This window comes from Orcinus orca, chromosome 3 (assembly GCF_937001465.1).
Source record: "Orcinus orca chromosome 3, mOrcOrc1.1, whole genome shotgun sequence".
Lineage (NCBI taxonomy): Eukaryota > Metazoa > Chordata > Mammalia > Artiodactyla > Delphinidae > Orcinus > Orcinus orca.
The window spans coordinates 184,212-202,203 of record NC_064561.1 but is presented as its reverse complement, the minus strand read 5'-3'; the positions used below and the strand labels follow the sequence as shown (position 1 = coordinate 202,203).

At 59.7% G+C, this 17,992-nt stretch overlaps 2 protein-coding genes across 3 annotated transcripts; both read right to left on the bottom strand.

The window, feature by feature from the left end:
* Nucleotides 1-2,913: 2,913 nt before the first annotated feature.
* GZMM (granzyme M) lies at nucleotides 2,914-11,524 on the bottom strand. Of its 2 annotated transcripts, none has more exons than XM_033416799.2 (5): nucleotides 10,516-11,524; nucleotides 5,234-5,393; nucleotides 4,077-4,212; nucleotides 3,632-3,895; nucleotides 2,914-3,198 (listed from the first exon to the last, which is right to left on the bottom strand). In XM_033416799.2, exons 2-5 carry the CDS (start codon nucleotides 5,326-5,328, stop codon nucleotides 3,046-3,048), a joined length of 648 nt encoding a protein of 215 aa, XP_033272690.1. In that variant the 5' UTR covers nucleotides 5,329-5,393; nucleotides 10,516-11,524; the 3' UTR covers nucleotides 2,914-3,045. The 2 variants fall into 2 exon arrangements, with proteins under 2 accessions (XP_033272690.1, XP_012394561.1); XM_012539107.3 differs by lacking the exon at nucleotides 10,516-11,524 and adding an exon at nucleotides 8,467-8,936.
* Nucleotides 11,525-11,670: 146 nt separating this feature from the next.
* Nucleotides 11,671-17,654, bottom strand: CDC34 (cell division cycle 34, ubiqiutin conjugating enzyme). The gene is made up of 5 exons (XM_004285895.4): nucleotides 17,295-17,654; nucleotides 14,421-14,507; nucleotides 14,237-14,334; nucleotides 13,551-13,685; nucleotides 11,671-11,915 (listed from the first exon to the last, which is right to left on the bottom strand). The coding sequence occupies exons 1-5, from the start codon at nucleotides 17,469-17,471 to the stop codon at nucleotides 11,705-11,707; spliced, it is 708 nt and encodes a 235-aa protein (XP_004285943.1). The 5' UTR covers nucleotides 17,472-17,654; the 3' UTR covers nucleotides 11,671-11,704.
* Nucleotides 17,655-17,992: the final 338 nt, after the last annotated feature.

Here is a 17,992-nt window from a genome sequence, read left to right as displayed (position 1 = left end):
CAGGAGCGTGGAAATATGAGCGGGGTGCCCGATGGGACACCCCATGGGAATGGTGTGGGTGGCCAGGCGGGAGGACTGTCGCACTTGAGGGAAGGCCCCGGGCACAGAGCAGTATCCTCGGGGACGCACAGGCAGGCAGGACCCATCTCGGGGATGGGAACCCAGAGGCAGGAACCTTGCTGGGGAGGAGGCTTGTGGAGCTCCTGCTCTGTCTGTCGACCTAGGCGCTGGTTACACAGGGGTGTTTGCCTGGGGTGTTTGTCAAGCACCCAGCAGTCCTCCAATGCCCAGAGGATGCCATCCTGAAGATTTAACTCAGTTCTGACCCTCTCTGCCCAGAGTCGGTCAGACCCCCAGGTTACAGGCCAGCCCCACATGTCTGCCCCCACCCCACACATCCATCCCAAGTCCACCATGTCCCCTGAGCTTCTGACTGACCAGCTATCGGGGTTCCTGCCACCCATCTCCTCGGGTTTGATTAACTTGCTAGAGCAAACAAATGGGACCTGATTAAACTTAAGAGCTTTTGCACAGCAAAGGAAACCATCAAAAAAACGAAAAGACAGCCCACAGAATGGGAGAAAATATGTGCAAACGAAGCGACCCACAAGGGATTAATCTCCAAAATATACAAGCAGCTCATGTGGCTCAAAATAAAACAAACAAACAACCCAATCGAAAAATGGGCAGAAGATCTAAATAGACATGTCTCCAAAGAAGACATACAGATGGCCAAGAAGCACATGAAAAGATGCTCAACATTGCTAATAGGGAGATGCAAATCAAAACTACAATGAGGTATCACCTCACACCGGTCAGAATGGCCATCATCAAAAAGTCTATAAATAGTAAATGCTGGAGAGGGTGTGGAGAGAAAGGAACCCTCTTGCACTGCTGGTGGGAATGTAAATTGGTGCAGCCACTATGGAGAACAGTATGGAGGTTCCTTAAAAAACTAAAAATAGGGCTTCCCTGGTGGCGCAGTGGTTGAGTTCGCCTGCCGATGCAGGGGACGCGGGTTCGTGCCCCGGTCCGGGAGGATCCCACATGCCGCGGAGCGGCTGGGCCCGTGAGCCGTGGTCGCTGAGCCTGCGCGTCCGGAGCCTGTGCTCCGCAACGGGAGAGGCCACAACAGTGAGAGGCCCGTGTACTGCCAAAATAAAAAAAAAAACTGTTCTAAAAAAGTAAAGTCTATTAAAAAAAAAAAAGATAAAGAAGCTTTAGCAGTTTGGAAAAGAAAAAAGAGAGAGAGAGAGAAGGTGGGTGGTCTCCGTCCTCCGCCTCCTTTTCATCCTTCCTTCTCTCTGGCTCTGGAATAAAGATGGCAAGGGTTTCCTAAAGCATCTTAACACTTTGCAGGAGGCCTGGAACTCAGTCTGTGCTCAGCAGACAAGAAATTCTGCTGCCATCACCAAAGGGGAAAAGCCCTTGCCTTCTGATGGGCAAACTCCACTTCTGGGCCCATAGCCCAGACAAGCGGATACAGGCGGCAGGTGGGGGCCGGGAGCTGCTCCCTGGCCTGGGCTGAGGCAGTGCCGGGCTGGCTGCCTGAGCAGTGGCCTTTCCTGCTTAGAAAACCCTCAGATGAGGACGGAAGGCACCAGAGGCACTTACTTCCTGGGAAAAAGGTTATCGGTGGATGACGTGGGGCACTTTTTTCCCTTGACGGGTTTTGTCCTTTTAACTTCTCGCCCATGTGCTGTAGTCACTATGCAAAAGCTCCATTCACGACAAGCCTGTGAGGGGCTGAGCGATCTTCTGGGGTCAGGGATGTGCATGTTGCAGGGCTTGTGTTGTTCACATCTGTCCTTGCTGTCGGAGCAGCAGATCCTTGAGTGACACCTGTGCGTTCCGCCGCGTAGGAGGGAGAGACAGGGCGCTATTTAAGTCCTGCAATCCCGGCCGTGTCCCCACAGGGCAGTGTCTGTCTGCTGTGAGATGCAACAAAGCCAGATGGACGGACAGACGGACAGTGGACCAAGAAGCAGGCACATCGCCTGCTCCTGGCAGAACCTGCATGGTGGGCACCTAGGTGTTCAGTGTGCGGTTATTTCAACGTGGCTGTGTGTTTGAGGTTTTCAGAGGAAAAGTAAAAGACTCTGCTGGAAAACAGCAGTTCCACAAACTGTTCAACAGAAAGTCACCACGTGGCCCAGCAAGCCCTCCCTCGTCGGCGCAGGCCCGGGAGAACTGAAAACACACGTCCACACACGCGCCTGTGCGCCCATGGCCACAGCAGCCAGGGTGGAAACAGCCCAAGTGTCCACGGACAGGTGAGCAGATACACACACATGTCCCTCCACACCCAGGAACGTCACTCGGTAGCCCCGACACTCGCTACAACGTGGACAGACCTTGAGAACACGATGCTCCGTGAGAGAAGCCAGACATGGACACACAGGGTGTGATTCCATTGACGGGAAGCATCCGGAACAGGCAAATCCACAGACACAGAGGGTGGATTCCTGGTCGTCAGGGGCTGGGGGAGGGGCTGGGGTTCCTTTTGGGGTGATGGAATGTTCTGGAACTGGACAGAGGGGCTGGTGGCACAACCCGGGTAATGTACTGAAAACCACTGCATTACACACTTTTCAAAAGGGTGAATTGTATGGCGTGTGAATTATATCTCAATAAAGGCGGCACCAAAATAAAAAAGAGAGGGGGAAGAAGATCCCTGGCTGCTTTCTCCGTGTCTCCCTCTGGCTCCCCAGTGCCCAGCCCACCCCCTGCCAGAGGGAATCTGGCTTCGGAACCCAGTGGCCAGCGCTGCCCCCTGCCAGGCACCCTCGGGGCCCTCGCCAGCTGCTGGGCCGCCTGGGAAGCCTCAAACCTGCAACCTCTGTTTTGTAAATGGGGAGCTCTCATTCCCCCTGCCCCCCCACCCCCGCATGGGGCAGAATCCAGGCCGGCTCATGCCATTTCCTTATTAGAGTTTATTGGTCCCCTGACACATGCAGGCCCCCGGCCGCCCCTCCCTGCAATCCTGCTGGCGCACAGAAGGGGAGTCGGGCCACCTCTGGAGGGTCGGGTTAGGGAAGCGGGCCGCTAGTGGCCGATGACCTTCTCGATCCAGGACTTATAGGGGGCCACGGCGGTGGCCACGGGGGGTTTGAAGATGTCGGTGCAGTTCTTAGAGCTGAAGGACAGGATTCCAGCCACTTGGCCTCTGCTGCATATCACGGGTCCTCCCGAGTCCCCCTGCCGAGGCAACAGAGCACCGGTCACCTTGCTGCCCACTGCGGGAGGTGGGGGGCAGGAGGCTGATTCCAGGGCAGAGACCCCTGCCCCCCTCTCCCTGCACCCTCCGTCCCCCGACCTCCTTCATTCCCTCCTCCCTTCCTTTCCTTTTAACTCTCTTTGCTCCTTCTTCCCACCGCAGGGCCTTTGCACATGCTCTATCTATGCCCTGATCTTCCTGGGTGCTGGAGTTCATGCCCCAGCTCTGCTGCTGGCTATGTGACCATGGGCAACCTCTCTGTGCCTCAGTTTCTGCACCTGAGAAATGGGCTCACGCTCGTGCCAACCTTCAGGACCCCCAGGGAATGGAGGGAGCAGGGCCTGGGGAGAGTTGGGGCTTGCCTGGGTGCCCAGCTGCTGGCCGATGAGGCGCCCCCCACCCCAGCGCCCTCACCTTGCAGGGGGCCTGGTTCTTGGAGTAGGCTGCCAGGCAGATCATGCGGGGGCTGATGTCACCCTGCCAAAACCGACTGTTGTTGCACATCCTGGCGTCCAGCACGTGCATATCCAGCTCCTGCAGTGCCCTGGCCAGTTGCCCACTCTGGTGGGTCACACCCCAGCCGGCCATGCTGCACCGCGCTCCTGCGGCCACTGCCTGGCGTCCTCGCGGCAAGGCCAGGGGCCGGATGGTCTTGCTGCGTTTCACCTTCCCATCCAGCTACAGGGAACAGAAAGGGGCAGGTGAGTGCAGGAGGGGACCTTGGGGGAGGGGAACACTGGGGGAGGGGCGATGAGGGAGGGGTTCCTGGGGGAGGGACAGTGGGGAGGGGACCCTGGGGGAGGGGAACACCACACTGAGGGAGGGGACCTGGAACTACCATTTCTCCCACTGGCAGCACCTTAAGCAGCGCGAGGTCATTCTTCAGATGGGGGGCTGGCTTGTATTCGGGGTGCAGGACCACCTCCCTGATGTGGCAGGTAAGGGCAGGGTCTCCGAGCACGTGGAGCCCCAGCACCAGCCTCAGCAGCTGTGTCCTGGGGGCACAAGATCAGGGTGTGGGCGGCAGCCCTGCAGCCTCAGGGGCACTCGGTGTCCCGCACCCCCTCACCCAGCCTCTCTCTGGGGTCCTTCCCCTGCTACTGCTCAGCCCGTTCTTCTCCCCACCTCCTCCAGTAAGCCTTCCCTGCTCCCACCCCTCCCCAGACTCGGCCCGGCCAGGGGCTTGTGCTGTGTGTGTCTTAAAAATGCTGACCCTCCCTGCCCCCACCACCAGCCTGGGGCTCCAGACAGCGCGTACGTTATGCCTCAACATCAGTGATTTGTTCAGAGGCTGGCAGTGACCTAGCTGGGCCCATCGGGACCTATCCTCATAAACTTGCCCAAACTAGAGAGGAAGAAGCTCTTTTTACAGGACTTAAGGGGGCCCATCCTTGCCACCATGGGAGAGAGCCTGCCTGATAATGTGGCCAGGGGGCAAGACAGCAGAGTTGAGACACAGGCAAGCTTTTGAGCGCCTCATGGGAGCACCTGGATCAAGCCATGCCTGAAGGCTGCCTCCTCTTGGCGTTTTCAGTTACATGAACCAACAGGTCCCTTTTGGTTATTTCACCCAGCTTGATCTGTGGTCTTTGTTACTGGCCAGACCAGAGGTAGGGCAGCTCTGGGATGGGTTGATTTGGTGGCTTCACAATGGCATCAGGGACCCAGGTTCCTCTCTGTGTTGGCCCTGCCACCCTCATAGACCAGCTCTGTCCACATGGCCACAGGTGGGAGATATACTCCTGGGTGTCACAAGGGGCCTGACTCTGTCCACTTGGAAGGTGCTTTGTTGTAGCAGATAAACCATCCCCAGGAATCCTCACGGCCTAATGTCACATACACACGCCTAAGGTCAGTGTCACATACGCACGCCTCAGCAATCACTGCAGAGGGTAAGGGGACCCCCCCCCCCACAATGCTACAATTGGCTTAAATCTCTCAGGTGAGAGTGGGGATGACAGGATAGATTTGGGGACAGCTGGGGGGATGGGGGTGGGGCAGGGCAGGGTCACTCACGGATGGATCAGGCAGTGGGCAGCTGTCAACACCCACTGCCGGTTCACGAGGACCCCCCCACACAGGTGGGAGCCGGATTTCTGCAGCGAAACCATGTATGGGTGTGAGTTGCGGGCAGCCTCTCGACCCCCAATGATGTGGGTCTCAAACGTGTTGCCTCCTGGGGATGGGGAGAGAAAAAGCCAGGTTAGGGCTGGGTGCCCCACCCCTGCCATGACCCTGCAACTCCAGCTCTGCAGCCCTGGATGGAATGTTCTGGAATTAGACTATGGGGTTGGTTGCACAGCTCTGAATGCGCTGAAATTCTCTGAATTGTATCCTTTAAATGGGCAAATTGTACAGTATGTGAATGACATCTCAATAAAGCTGCTATAAAAACTGTTCTAAAACCAATCATGAATTAAAAGGATAAAAAAGTGCTCTAATGTGAATCAGCTCAAAATCTTCCTGGATTCCCCATCGTGCTTTAAACATCTAAACTCCTCATGAGCCACGAGACACGCATCAGCTGACCCTGCTTCCTTCACACTCGCCCTCACCCACTCCAGCACTTGGGTCTCCCTGCCGCTCCTCCAGGGCACTGCCCTTGTTCCCACCTCAGGGCCTTTGCATGTACTGTTCTGGAAGCCTGGAGTGCATTTCCCCCAGACATTCCGATGTCTGGCTGTCTCACTGGTCTCGGCCCAAAAGTCTTCTCCTCAGAGACCTCTTCCTCTTCCTCTTCCTCTGTTCTCTTCCAAGCACTCACCCCACCCTGGTGTTGTATCCCACACACTTCCGCATTGCCTGTCTATTCCCACTAGCCTATGAGTGATGCAAGGACAGGCTCTGTGCCAGTCTTGTTTACAACAGGTCTAATACAATATATGGTCAGCAAATAAGGAAGGAAGCATGAGTGGATGGATAGATGGATGATGGATGGATGCTGGGTGATGGGTGATGGATGGATAGAACGAAGGAAGGAAAGAAGGGAAGGAGAAAGGATAGGGGTGGATGGTTGGGTTCCTACCCTGCTGGGTCACCAACTGATCACAGAACTATTGCCATCCAGCCAGGCCAGAAGAGTGGGATGCCCACCACGGCTGTCCTTCCATTTCACGCCTCCAGGTGCCGGTTCTAGCCGCGCATTCATGATTTGGGAAGTCAGGCAGCCGGGGCTCCAATTCCAGCTCCGTCACTCCCTTCTGGGCAACCCAAGCTAGGCTGCCTCACTCTCTGGGCTGTGGTCTCCTGCGCCCGCAAGCTGGAGTTGTGTATAAACATACTAGCACACCCTGCCTCCTGCGTGCTGCTGGGGGGCAAACAGCCTGCATCTGCCCCACATCCTGTGAATCCAGCTCGAGGGTGAGGTGTGAGGAGTACGCTCTACCCTCAGAGTCCCAAAGTCTCCCCTCAAGACAACTACAAGGGGAAATGCTTGATTTCACTTTGGAGAAGCCCAGCCAACCTCAGCTTCTCCAAGTGGTCGAACGGATCCACCAGGACAGGGAGAACACAGCCCCCCTCCGTGGGTCCTGTGGAAACTGCACCACCGGAGCCCAGTCTGGGAACGCAGCTGACAGGCCCACAGTGGCCAGAGGACCCGGGGGACATAGAGACGCTTCCAGAGCGCAGGGACCGAGGTCAGCAGGACGACGCAGTGACCCACAGAGGACCCCGTGGCGACAGTTGGAATAAGGTCTGTAGGTGAGTGGATAGGAAGGATGCTGAGAATCTACCAGTCACATAAGGGGCTGTCTTGGTTCTCAGAAGACTCACTGGAGCGCTTAGGGGTGAGGGGCAGCACGTCTGCAGCCCACTCTCAAAGGGCTCAGAAAAAGAATGATAAACATACCTATTTATATTTAACACACACACGCAGGGTCGGGATGTGAGTGGAAGAGGGGATGATAAAGCAACTGGAGCAAATGTTTACCACTGAGGAATTTAGGGAAGAGAAGATGGAAGTTATCTGCATGATTCCCTTGACTTGTCTGAAAAAGCAGAATTAAGTCAAAAGGAAAAGAATGTAAAATATCTGTCCTGATGGGGCCTCTCCTCTGCCCCAAGGCCTCGCCTCGCCCTCAGGCTTCACTTAGAAGAAGTCCTAACAGCTACTGTAGATAAAACTCACAGACCCTCAATCCACCTGCTAAACTCTCCGAGCCTCCACTGCACTGAGCTGTGAGATGATCTCCTCAGGAAGGGATCATGTGCCCTTAGCACCCCTCTTCACACTTTTTTTTTTTTTTTGCGGTACGCGGGCCTCTCACTGCTGTGGCCTCTCCCGCTGCGGAGCACAGGCTCCGGACGCGCAGGCTCAGCGGCCATGGCTCACGGGCCCAGCCGCTCCGCAGCATGTGGGATCTTCCCGGACCGGGGCACGAACCCGCGTCCCCTGCATCGGCAGGCGGACTCTCAACCACTGCGCCACCAGGGAGGCCCCACACTTTTTTTTTTTTAAATGCTTTTTTTGGGTCTCACTTTTTAAAAAACTTGAACTATAGTTGAGTTACAATGTTGTGTTAGTTTCAGGTGTACAGCAAAGTCATTCAGTTATAGATATATATTCTTTTTCAGTTTCTTTTCCGATTTTAGGTTATTATAAGATATTGGATACAGTTCCCTGTGCTAAACAGTGGGACCTTGTTGTTCATCTCTTTTATGTATAGTACTGTCTGTTAATACCAAACTCCTAATTTATGCCCCCCCATTTTTTTTTTCCCCCCACGCCTTGAAGCTTGTGGGATCTTAGTTCCCCCACCAGGCATTGAACCCAGGCCCCGGCAGTGACAGCGCCAAGTCCGAGCCATTGGACTGCCAGGGAAGTCCCACATCCCTCCCATTTAAAAAAATTTATATTATCTTCTCACTAGGTCATCCACGTGCCCCGCACAAAACTGTTGGGGGAAAGTGAAACTCCTTCCCTCCCTCCGTGCCTCCCAGCTCTGGAGCCTTCTTCCAGAAATATTCCAGCAAAAGGGAATGGATTCTCACATACTGTCAGAAAAGAAACCCCCAGGACGGCGGGCATCCTCGGCCTTTTGCCCTTTGCTTAACCCACCATCTATTTTCAAGGCTGTCTCAAGGAAAGCCGCCTTGTGCTTTTGGGGCAGCCAACATGTCTTCAGCGGGGTCCCTTCTGAGGACGGGGGAGTTGTTTCCAGTCTCTGTTCTGATGCCCCGTGCCCTGTCTCCCACCCCCAGACCCCAGGTGCCACAGCTCTGGGCCTCAGTTTCCCTACCGCGCTCACCTGCCCACAGGGCTCCCAGGACCGCCAGCAGCAGCAGCATCGGGGATCGCGGGGCCTCCATGATGCTGGCCCCGGGCCCCCAGCGCCACCCACACCCACCCTTCCTGTGGGGGAGGTGACATTCACAGCTCTGGCTGCTTCCACCTCACCCTGAAGTACCTCTAAAAGATACAGACTCTCTGAAGACAAAACCCCGTCACCATGATCACACCTGAAAAGCTGACGAGAAACCTTCATTAGCATCTACTGTCCCATCACGTTCAAGCTCCCATCTCACACATGGTGTTTTGTGGTTTCAGTGGTATTATCTCCTTGCCCTGTTGTCTTATTTTTGCAAAATACACACACCATAATTCACCATTTTAACCATTTTTAAGCGCACAGCTCGGCGGCACTAAGCACCTTCACATTGTCGTGCAGCCAGCCCATCATCATTTCTAGAACTTTCTCAATTTCCCAAACTGAAACTCTGTCCCCATGAAACACTGACTCCCCACCCCTCCCCCAGCCCCTGGCCCCCACCATCTACTTCCTGTCTCTGTGGATCTGACTCCCCCAGGAACCCTCTGTGAGTGGAATCCGACAGCATGTGTCCTTCTGTGTCTGGCTTCTCTTACTGAGCATCATGTCCTCAAGGTTCATCCCTGTGGTAGTAGGTGTCAGAATCTCCTGCCTTTTTAAGGCTCAATAATATTCCACTGTCTGGGTGGACCACACTGTTTAGTTTCCTTGTTTTTTGTTTTTCTTTTGGCCATGCCATGGGGCTTGCGGGACCTTAGTTCCCCGACCAGGGATTGAACCCAGGTCCTCAGCAGTGGAAGCTCAGTGTCCTAACCACTGGACCACCAGGGAATTCCCCGGACCACATTGTGTTTATCCATCATCTGTCCATGGACATCTGGGGTCTTCAAGATTTTGGCAATTTTGAAGAAAGATGCTATGAACACTCGTGTGTTATGAGTACCTGGGGGGCTCCTGCAAATCCGAGGGTCCTAGCCAGGCTCAGCTAGGTCCTCCCTCCTTCGGTCCACCCCTCTCCTTGCTGCTCCCCGACACCACGTGACCGCAACCAGCCAATCAGAGCACACCCCGTACCCCCTGGCCACAGGGTTTGGTTCAGGGTAGAGGACCACCCTAAGCCCTAAAGCAGCTCAGTGAAGACTGTGGCCCGCATTTCTTCTGGAACTTTTCAGACGGCCCTCACTCTCTGCTGGACTTGGAAAGATGTCACCCTGGATGTGGGTGGGCCCAAGGCGAGAGGCGTCCACCTGAGAATGAGGCCCACACAGAGGAAGCTGACCACACGCTCAGTGCCTGAAACCACAGTTCTGGAGGCTGCAAGCAGGAAATGGGCTTCATGGGGCAAAGGTCCAGGTGTGGGCCGGCCTGGTTCCTCTGGGGCTACAGGGGAGAATTATTTCCTGCCTTTTCCAGCATCTAGAGACAGAGATGCTGGGATTCGGGCATGGACGTTTTCAGAGCTGTTATTCTGCCGACCACAGGTAGGGGGAGACAAGAGTCAGGGCACAGCCAGCACCTGGCTCCAGCTGTGCCTGAAACCCCCGCCCTGTCAGTCACGGAAGCCAGTGAAATTCTCCTGCACTTGAGTCAGTGTGATGAGTCAAGCGTTCTTCCCTCTGATGCTGAAAGGGTTGTGATAAATAAAGAAGACTCGGATGAAAAATGGGTCACAGAGGCGGATGAGATCGCCCTGATGCTGGGGCTCTGAGGCCAGATGCAAACCGTCCACCTCTCCTCTGACTGCGTCTGGCACACGAGGCTAAGGTTGTCTTCACCCAGGAGGGCTTGTGAGGCCAGGGTTCAGTTTAAGAAAAATGAGTATTTATAGGGTGTTCACGTGTCCTACCTCGTTTAATCTTTCTAATAACCCCAGGAAGTAGGTTTCATTGGTATTGGGGGGCAGGGGAGGGCGCCATATTTTGGCAACTAAGAAGAGACGAATTTCAGATACACGACAAGTAACTTTTTGGTATGATTACGTCCCAAACATTACATGGGATGATCTGAGAGTAAAAACAGTTTGTTTACCTGAAATCCACGTTGAACCAGGCAAACCCAACGCTGAGGCCCCCGGGGGCGAGCACAGGATCCCGAGGCCCCGGGGCGAGGCAACTGCGTGCACAAGCTCCTTTGGATCTGGGGACAAGAGCTGGGCGTTTACACCCCGGCTTCCATCCTCAGACGCTCCCTAGAGGGTGGGTCCTCAACCCCTCCCCTTGGGTCTGGGGGCTCACGCCTGTTCCCATCTGTCCTGTGCAGGGCAAGAGGCACCGCGTGACCCTAGGGCTGGTGGGCACTGGCCTGGCCCCTGGGCCCTCATCCTCCCGGCCCTGAGGCTCCGGTCATCTAGGCGGTGGGGCAGTGACATGCACCCCTCCCTCCCCACACCCACGTGACCCCGACCCACACAAGCCGAGCGTGATGAAGGGTGAGCACCGAGTCCGGATCTGTTTGTTACAGAAGCCCGGGGAAGGGGAGAAGGGGTCCCAGGGGAGCAGAGGGGTTGGACCCACAGGCCCAAGGGTGGTGGCAGGTGGGGTAACCTTTCCCGTAAAACGCCCAGACGGCATTTCTGGCTTTTGGCCCAGACGCTAGGTTGCAATCACTCCGTTCTAAAGCAGGGAAAGAAATGGGTGTGGCTTTGTTCCAATAAAACTTTATTTTTGCCCAGGAGCTGGGGCCTCGGACACCTGGGGCCACCCCTCAGCCCCAAGAACACACCCCAGGCCCCCGCCTGGCCAGACCCCGGTCTCTGCGGCCCCTCCCCACAAATCAGCAAACCTGACAGGAGACCCCTGGGGAGCGTCCAGGTTCGGAGGGGCGGCTGCCGCCTGCCTGTCTCGGGTCACATGCATGGCACCAGGGCCTGCGTCCCCGCCTGGGCCCCGTTGGCCTCGCGGCCAAGGAGAGGTTGGTCCTCGGGCTTCTCATAAAGTCGCTTTATTTAGATTCCAAACAACCGCAAGCAGAGAGAAGAGGTGACCCCGAGTCAATCTGTCCGCTCTCAAGCCGGGACCCCGAGTCTCTGGCTCCAGCTGGTGGGTGGGGCGGGCGGGCCAGGGTCCCCGAGCGGCGTCCGGCCCAGGCGGGGCCGCGAGCGCAGCGGCCTCCCCGGAGGCGGAGGGGACAGGGCGGACGCAGTGTCCGGAGGTAGTGGCGGCGGCAGAGAGTGGGCGGCTGAGGTAAAATCTGTCAGTTTATTTGCGGAAACGCGGGGTCAGGACTCCTCGGTGCCCGAGTCGTCCTCGTCCCCGAAGCAGCTGTCGGCCTCGGCCTCGGCCTCGGCATCCTCGTAGTAGTCGTCGTAGAAGAGGTCCGAGCCCTCGTCAGGCGCTGGGGCCTTGGTCTTCACACAGTACTCAGCCAGCGTGGTGGGCACCTTCACGCCATCCCGCTCCGCGTCCACCTTGGTCCCCAGGACCTGCTTCCTGCGGAGAGAAGCGGGGTCTGCCTCATTGCGGCCGGCAGCCCTGGGGCCCCCGCGCTCGCTCCCGTGAAACAACATAGGACAACTGGGGCGACGGCCGGGCCATGGGGGCCAGCGACAGGATGGCCGGGGCAGAGCAGACGGGCCCAACCACTCCTGGCCCCCGCGTGTGCACGGGCCTCTGATCACACACGCGCGCACAGACACGAGCACACACGTGTGGGAGGCGGTGGAACGCGGGCTCTGAACCAGGATGAGGGCTGTGCAGACACAGGGAGGGTGTCGGCTCATCAGGAAGAGAAGCGCATTTCGGCCCTGGCCGCTGAGGTCAGGCGAAGTGGGAGCAGCCACGGCGCTGGGCCGGGTCAGTGGGCGAGGGGCAGGGTGGAGGGTGGCGGGTGGGGTGGGCGGGGTCGCTCAGCAGCCCCAGGGGAAGGGCCAGCCACTGGGAGGCGCCCGTGGCGGGACTCGGCACACCCCCACCAGGCCGGGGTCCCGGGTCCTCTCCTCTCTGTACTTGAGCGTCTTCCTGTCACCAGCACCGTGTCTCCTGCATGCGCTTTCTGTCCGGAGCTTTATCCAACTGACGGTAGCCGGCAGGAGCTCTGACCGCACGTGCTGTGCCTGGGGTCCCACCACCCGACAGGGCCGGTGGGCTTTCTGGAGCTCCCACCATGGGGTCGTGCGGCCGGCCCACGGGCACAGGTCCCCACAGCTGCGTGGACACGGTGGGTGAGCATGCGCCTGGATGCTGGTGAGGACGAGAACTGTTTCCCCGGGTGAATGCTGGGCCTGCGGGGGGGCCTGGGTCGTCATGGAGATGTGTCTGACCTATTCCCTTTTCCAAGAGGCAAATGACAGACTAAAAACCTCTTTGGAGGAGACTTAGTGAAGCGTTTAGTTTGTCACGAAACAAGTCACAGACCCCAGGGGCTCCTAGAGCAGCTCACGGGACACAACAAACACAACAGGGCAGAGAGCGCAGGCCCCTGGGGAATGTTTCACACAGACTCCCCTGCGAGGCCGGGCACCTGCCTGTTCACGCGGAAAAACAGAAAACAACAGAAATGAGAGGAGTTCATCCTGGCAAACTCCTAAGTGATGCGCTGCTTTTACAACCAGGAGAAACTGACTTTTCGTAAAAGAAGTTATCTCCTAAACATGCTCATACCACACGGCTTTGCTACCTTTAGAGAATAACTCCAAGTCTCAAAATTGCGGCATTCACTCCTGTTAGGCGAAATGATGGAACACCCCGCACAGCACGGTCCCGGAGGAGACCGCGTGGGGCAAAGCACGGGGCCACGCACACGCGTGCACGCCCCAGCACGCAGGGTCCGCGTACACGGGGGATGGGGGGTACCGGTGGGATCGCTGACCTTACAGTGTCAAGCAGAAGGATGTGGCAAGACCCTGCTAGATCCTGGCGGACACCAGGCCGTTTATCTCTGTGTGAGGTGCATGCACCCACATGTCACGCACACGAGACACGCACACACACACACACGGCACGTCCACACATGATAGTACATATGTGGGCCACACGCTTCACGAGAGAAAGACCCCAGCTTTTCCGGCAAGAGGAGGAGGGCTCAGGAGGGGCCCCCCTGCCTCCCCAGGCCCCAGGCCCACTCACCGGATGATGTCCGTGTACTCGCGGTCCTTGCCTTTGCTTTCTTTCCACTTCCTGTACATCACGGAAGCGTCCACGTTGGCCGGTGAGAAGGTGTTGGGCTCGTTGAGGAGGGAGATGACGCTCAGGAGGATGGTCCTAGGGGAGGCGGCAGGAGTCGGCGTGGGGGGTCCACGGCCCAGGGGCTGCCTGCCCGGGAGCCTCATGCCCCGAGCCGGCCCGCCACCCTCCACCTGCCCTCTGCGGCGTGCCAGGCTCCTGGGACGGGACATGGGTGGACAGCCAAGGCCAGGACCATCTTCCCTCCGCTGGAGCAGGCCTGTCCCCTCCCTGGGGCATCCTGCCTGGAGAGTGGGTCCCCTGTGCCACTCATTCCCGCTCCAGCCTGGGGAGGAGGAGAGTGCCCGGGCCGCTCAGGGTGAGCACAGCACCAGGGGATGGAAGGGCTGTGCTCCCTGGGGCTCGAGGAAGGAGGGGGGACCCCAGGGGCACGCAGACACGGCCACAGGAGTCCCAGAGACCATTCCTGAAGGTGGGTGGGGCAGGGATGGCAGGAAATGGAGGAGAGGCCGGCAGGGATGGGGGCTCTGGCGGGAGGGGGCTCCCACAGACGCTGCCACCCCACAGGGAGCTGCATCCTCCCGTGTCCACGTCCCCAGGGCTGGCCTGCCCGACGCTGACTGCCTCACCTGACGTTCTGCGTGGGGTTCCACCGCTCCGAGGGCAGCTCCCCGCTCTGGGGGTCATCGACGGGTGGGTGGAGGATGGAGATGCACACGTCCCCAGTCTGTGCGGCACGGGGGGGTCAGCACCCATGAGGCTCCCGTCCACACGCCCCCCGCCCCACCCCGCCCCCTGGAGAAGCAGGCTCACCTCGTAGATGTTGGGGTGCCACATCTTGGTCAGGAAGCGAAAGGCCGGCGGAGAGTAGGGGTAGTCAATGGGGAACTTGAGGCGCGCCTGGTGGGGGAGAGCAGAGGCTCAGCCAGGGCCGGGTCAGGCCGCCCAAGACCACACACAGCGGTCAGCCTGGGACTCGCCTGCCTCCGGCGCCCCTCACGGGCCAGGGGCTTTTCGGGGTCACCGAGCTGAGCTGACGACCCCGGTCCCTGCCCTGCTGTCAGTGGCTGGGGGCGGGGGGGGGAAGTGTGTGGGCACTCGCCGGGGTGCAGCTCCAGGCCCGTCCCAGCCCAGGCCTCTGGGGGGACCAGAGCCCTGGCCCCAGGGAGCGTGGTGGGCCCAGTCCTGGGAGCCGGGTGCCCAAGCACCGCGCTGGGCTCCCAGCCTCAGTCTCCAACCTGTGGGGAGGATTAAAATAGATGGGTGTTCACTGGGCAGGCGCCGGGGGCGGAGATGAGTCAGCACCAGGCGGACAGGCTCTTTGCCCGCAGGTGTCAGTCCTGGGGGGTCAGGAAGGCAAACGGGAAGGTCACGGGCAGACGGGGGAGGGCCGCGAGGGAGAGTTATGCCCAGGCCTCGCCTGTTTAAGCCCCAGTCCTGGGATCCTGATGGTGCTTCAGGCTCTCGGGGCCAACGTGGGACAAGAGGGGGCCGCGGGCCCCCCCATCTTTAGAGAATCGTCCTCCTGGGCAGCGGGCGCTGGGGGCACGCGGGGGAGGGCCCTCTGTTCTGGAGTGAACGTGCTGAGGCCTGAAGTCAGTCTGGAACTTGGGCCTCAGACCCTGCCCCTTGGTCCGGCCAAGCCCAGGGCTGCGTTCCTAAGTGAAGACAGAGACCAGCTGAGGCCTCCTTAGCGGAGTAGTGGCACAGGCCTCCCCTCACCAAACACCCATCAAGTCCCAGAGATGCCTTGACTGCTGTGCCAACTGAGGCTCAGAGAAGGAGAGCACCTTGCCTGAGGGCACACAGAATGCAGCTGTGGAGGGGCTCCCCAACCCAGGTCTCTGGGGCACCCCTCAGCACACGCTGCCCGGAGCCCCTCTGGCTTGTAAGGGGGAGGGGGTGAGGCTGGGCGGGCTGAGAGGAAGGTGCTGGAAAGCGATGGTGCCCCCCGGGCACTTCCAGCCCCTGTATTTCCACATATTTCCCCCCACTCCCCAGCCAACCACATCAGAACAGGAGGACGTGAGGGTGGCGGAACCACTGTGGGTCCCACGCTGCCTTCCTCGAGGACAGACTCTCGCGGCAAACGCGATCAGATTTATGGCGCCCCTCCCTAGCCCAGGTTTCTAGAATAACAGGATCATCCCCCCAAAGCCAGCCTGGAAGGTCCTACCCACAATCCCTTGCAAACAGTGGGCAGTAGCCAGAAACCCACGTCCTTTCCTTTCCTTCCAGTCCAGCACCCTTGCTCAGAGTCCCGGCCTGGCCTCAGGGTGGGACTCATGCTATTCCAGCTCTGAGTGGGGCCCTTATCCTCACAGCCAACAGCTCCCAGATGCAAACAAAAGAGGCTCAGGGACGAGGGTTGGTTAAACCATTTGGGGACCAGCCCCCAATCCATGTCCTGCACGGGGAAGACGGATTCCACATCAGAACTCAGCCCAGGGCTGTCCATGCTCATCCCCCCATCCCACCCCAGCAACAAGGGAATCTCAACTCAAGAATCACCCCAGCAGGCCAGCCTGCCCCCTCCCGGCCCCTGAGCAGGCGTGGCTAAAATGTTAGCCAAAACTGCAAACACAGACATCTGTCCGGGCAGTGCCAGCCCCGCCCCGCCACCGCCTGGGCCTCCCAGCCTGGCCGCTGGGCTCTTGGCAGGCGGCATTGGGGGTGTTCCAGCTGAGGGCCCAGGCTCTGCTTCTCTTACAAGGAGACCCCCTGTCTTGTCCGTCTGGCTCGAGGAGCAAAGTCCTTTGATCTGGGAGGGGTCCTGCCAACACCACATCTGGACTCATATCCTGTCCAGGTACTGGCCTGAGTCCTCGTCACACTTGTCAGAGACACAGCCGGTCCCCGGGACAGCCCTGGCCTCCCCGCTCACAGAGCACCCAGAAGCGACCCAGGGCAGGAGACGTGGGGCCCAAGAAGCCGCCTGCTCAGAGGAACCCGAGAAAGGCCAGCCGGGGCACAGAAGAGCCTAAGCTTCTGAGGCCGGGCCTGGGTGGGCTCTGTGGTGTGGCTCCCGGGGACAGGGCTGAGGGTGGGAGCGACGGCCGGACAGAACACGTTACGTAAGGCTCAGGATGAAGCCCAGAGGGCTTGGCCCACTGCTATCGGCCAGGGTGGCCGCTTTCCAAGCAGGTCCCGGCTGCCAACCCCATCCGGGCCTTTGTTGGAACCCGAGCCAGTGGCCGAGCCAGCCCCCAGGCGGGGGGCCTCCCTCCCTCCCAACAGTGCTGGCTGGTTCTGGGGAGGCCTCTTTGTCCGCTCCGGGCAGTGGGCAGGGCCAGGAGGAGGGGGACGGGCACCAGAGGCTGGGGGAAGCAAAGGCCCCGCACCCAGAGAAACAGGGAGGGTCCCGGGCCTCCCCTCTGGGGACATGAAGCGGCCTTAGAGGGAACAGGCGCTTCTCGGGGACTCCTAGGGCCAGAGGGGTTGACCGAGGGCCCCTAGCTCGCCAGAGGCGGTCAGGCAGCGGGGCAGAAGGAAGGGGCCCCGGGAGGAGGAGGGACAGAGGATGGGGGCCCCGCGAGGAGAAGAGGGAGAGGGAAGGAACCCCGTGAGGAGGAGGGACAGTGAGAACGGGTCCCACCAGGGGAGAGGACGGGGGCAGGGGGCAGAGGTGGGGGAGGGGCCCCGAGGAGCCGGAGGAGGGGGTCGCCGCCCCCTGACCCCGCCGCTCACCTTGAAGTAGCCGCCCTCGTAGTAGGTGTTGGGGGGCCCGAAGATGGCCACCTCCCAGTTGTACAGGTCGCCCTCGTCCACCAGGGTCACCCGGAAGCCCTCCACCGGCTCCTCCTGCAGCCCCTTGAGCTCCAGAAGCAGGGCCTTCTGTGAGCTGGGCACCAGCGGCCGGGCCATGGCGGCGGCGGACGGGGCCGGGGCCGGGGGCGCTTGGGGCCGCGGGGCCGTGGGCGCACGGGACGGGCAGGGGCCGGGGCCGCCTTCTTCGTCCACCGCCCGGAGCCGCCGGGCGCTCCAGTAGCTCTGCACCGCCGCCCGGCGCTCACCTCAGCCTCCGCGCCCCGCCCCCGCCGCCCGCGCTTGCGCTCCGCCCGCCCTGACCGCGCCTGCGCGCCCCTCCGCGGGGCACGCCGGGAAGCGATCCCTACCACTGCCGCCGAGCGCGCCGCCGGGAGCCGGGGGCTGCGCCCGTAGGCCCTTTGCCGTTCCCGACACCCTGGGAGGCCGCCGCTGCCGCCCCAGCTCGGACGAGCGGCCGGGACCCCTGTGCGCGGGGCCGCGGGCAGGGCTGCGCTGCGCCGCCCGGCTCGGCCCGCCGCGCTTTTGTGGCCTTTTTGTGACGTCTCGTCGCGGGGCGGGGCCGGGTCGGAGCTGTCCGGAGCCTCAGTTTCCCCGGGGGCGCTGGAGCCAGGAGGGTC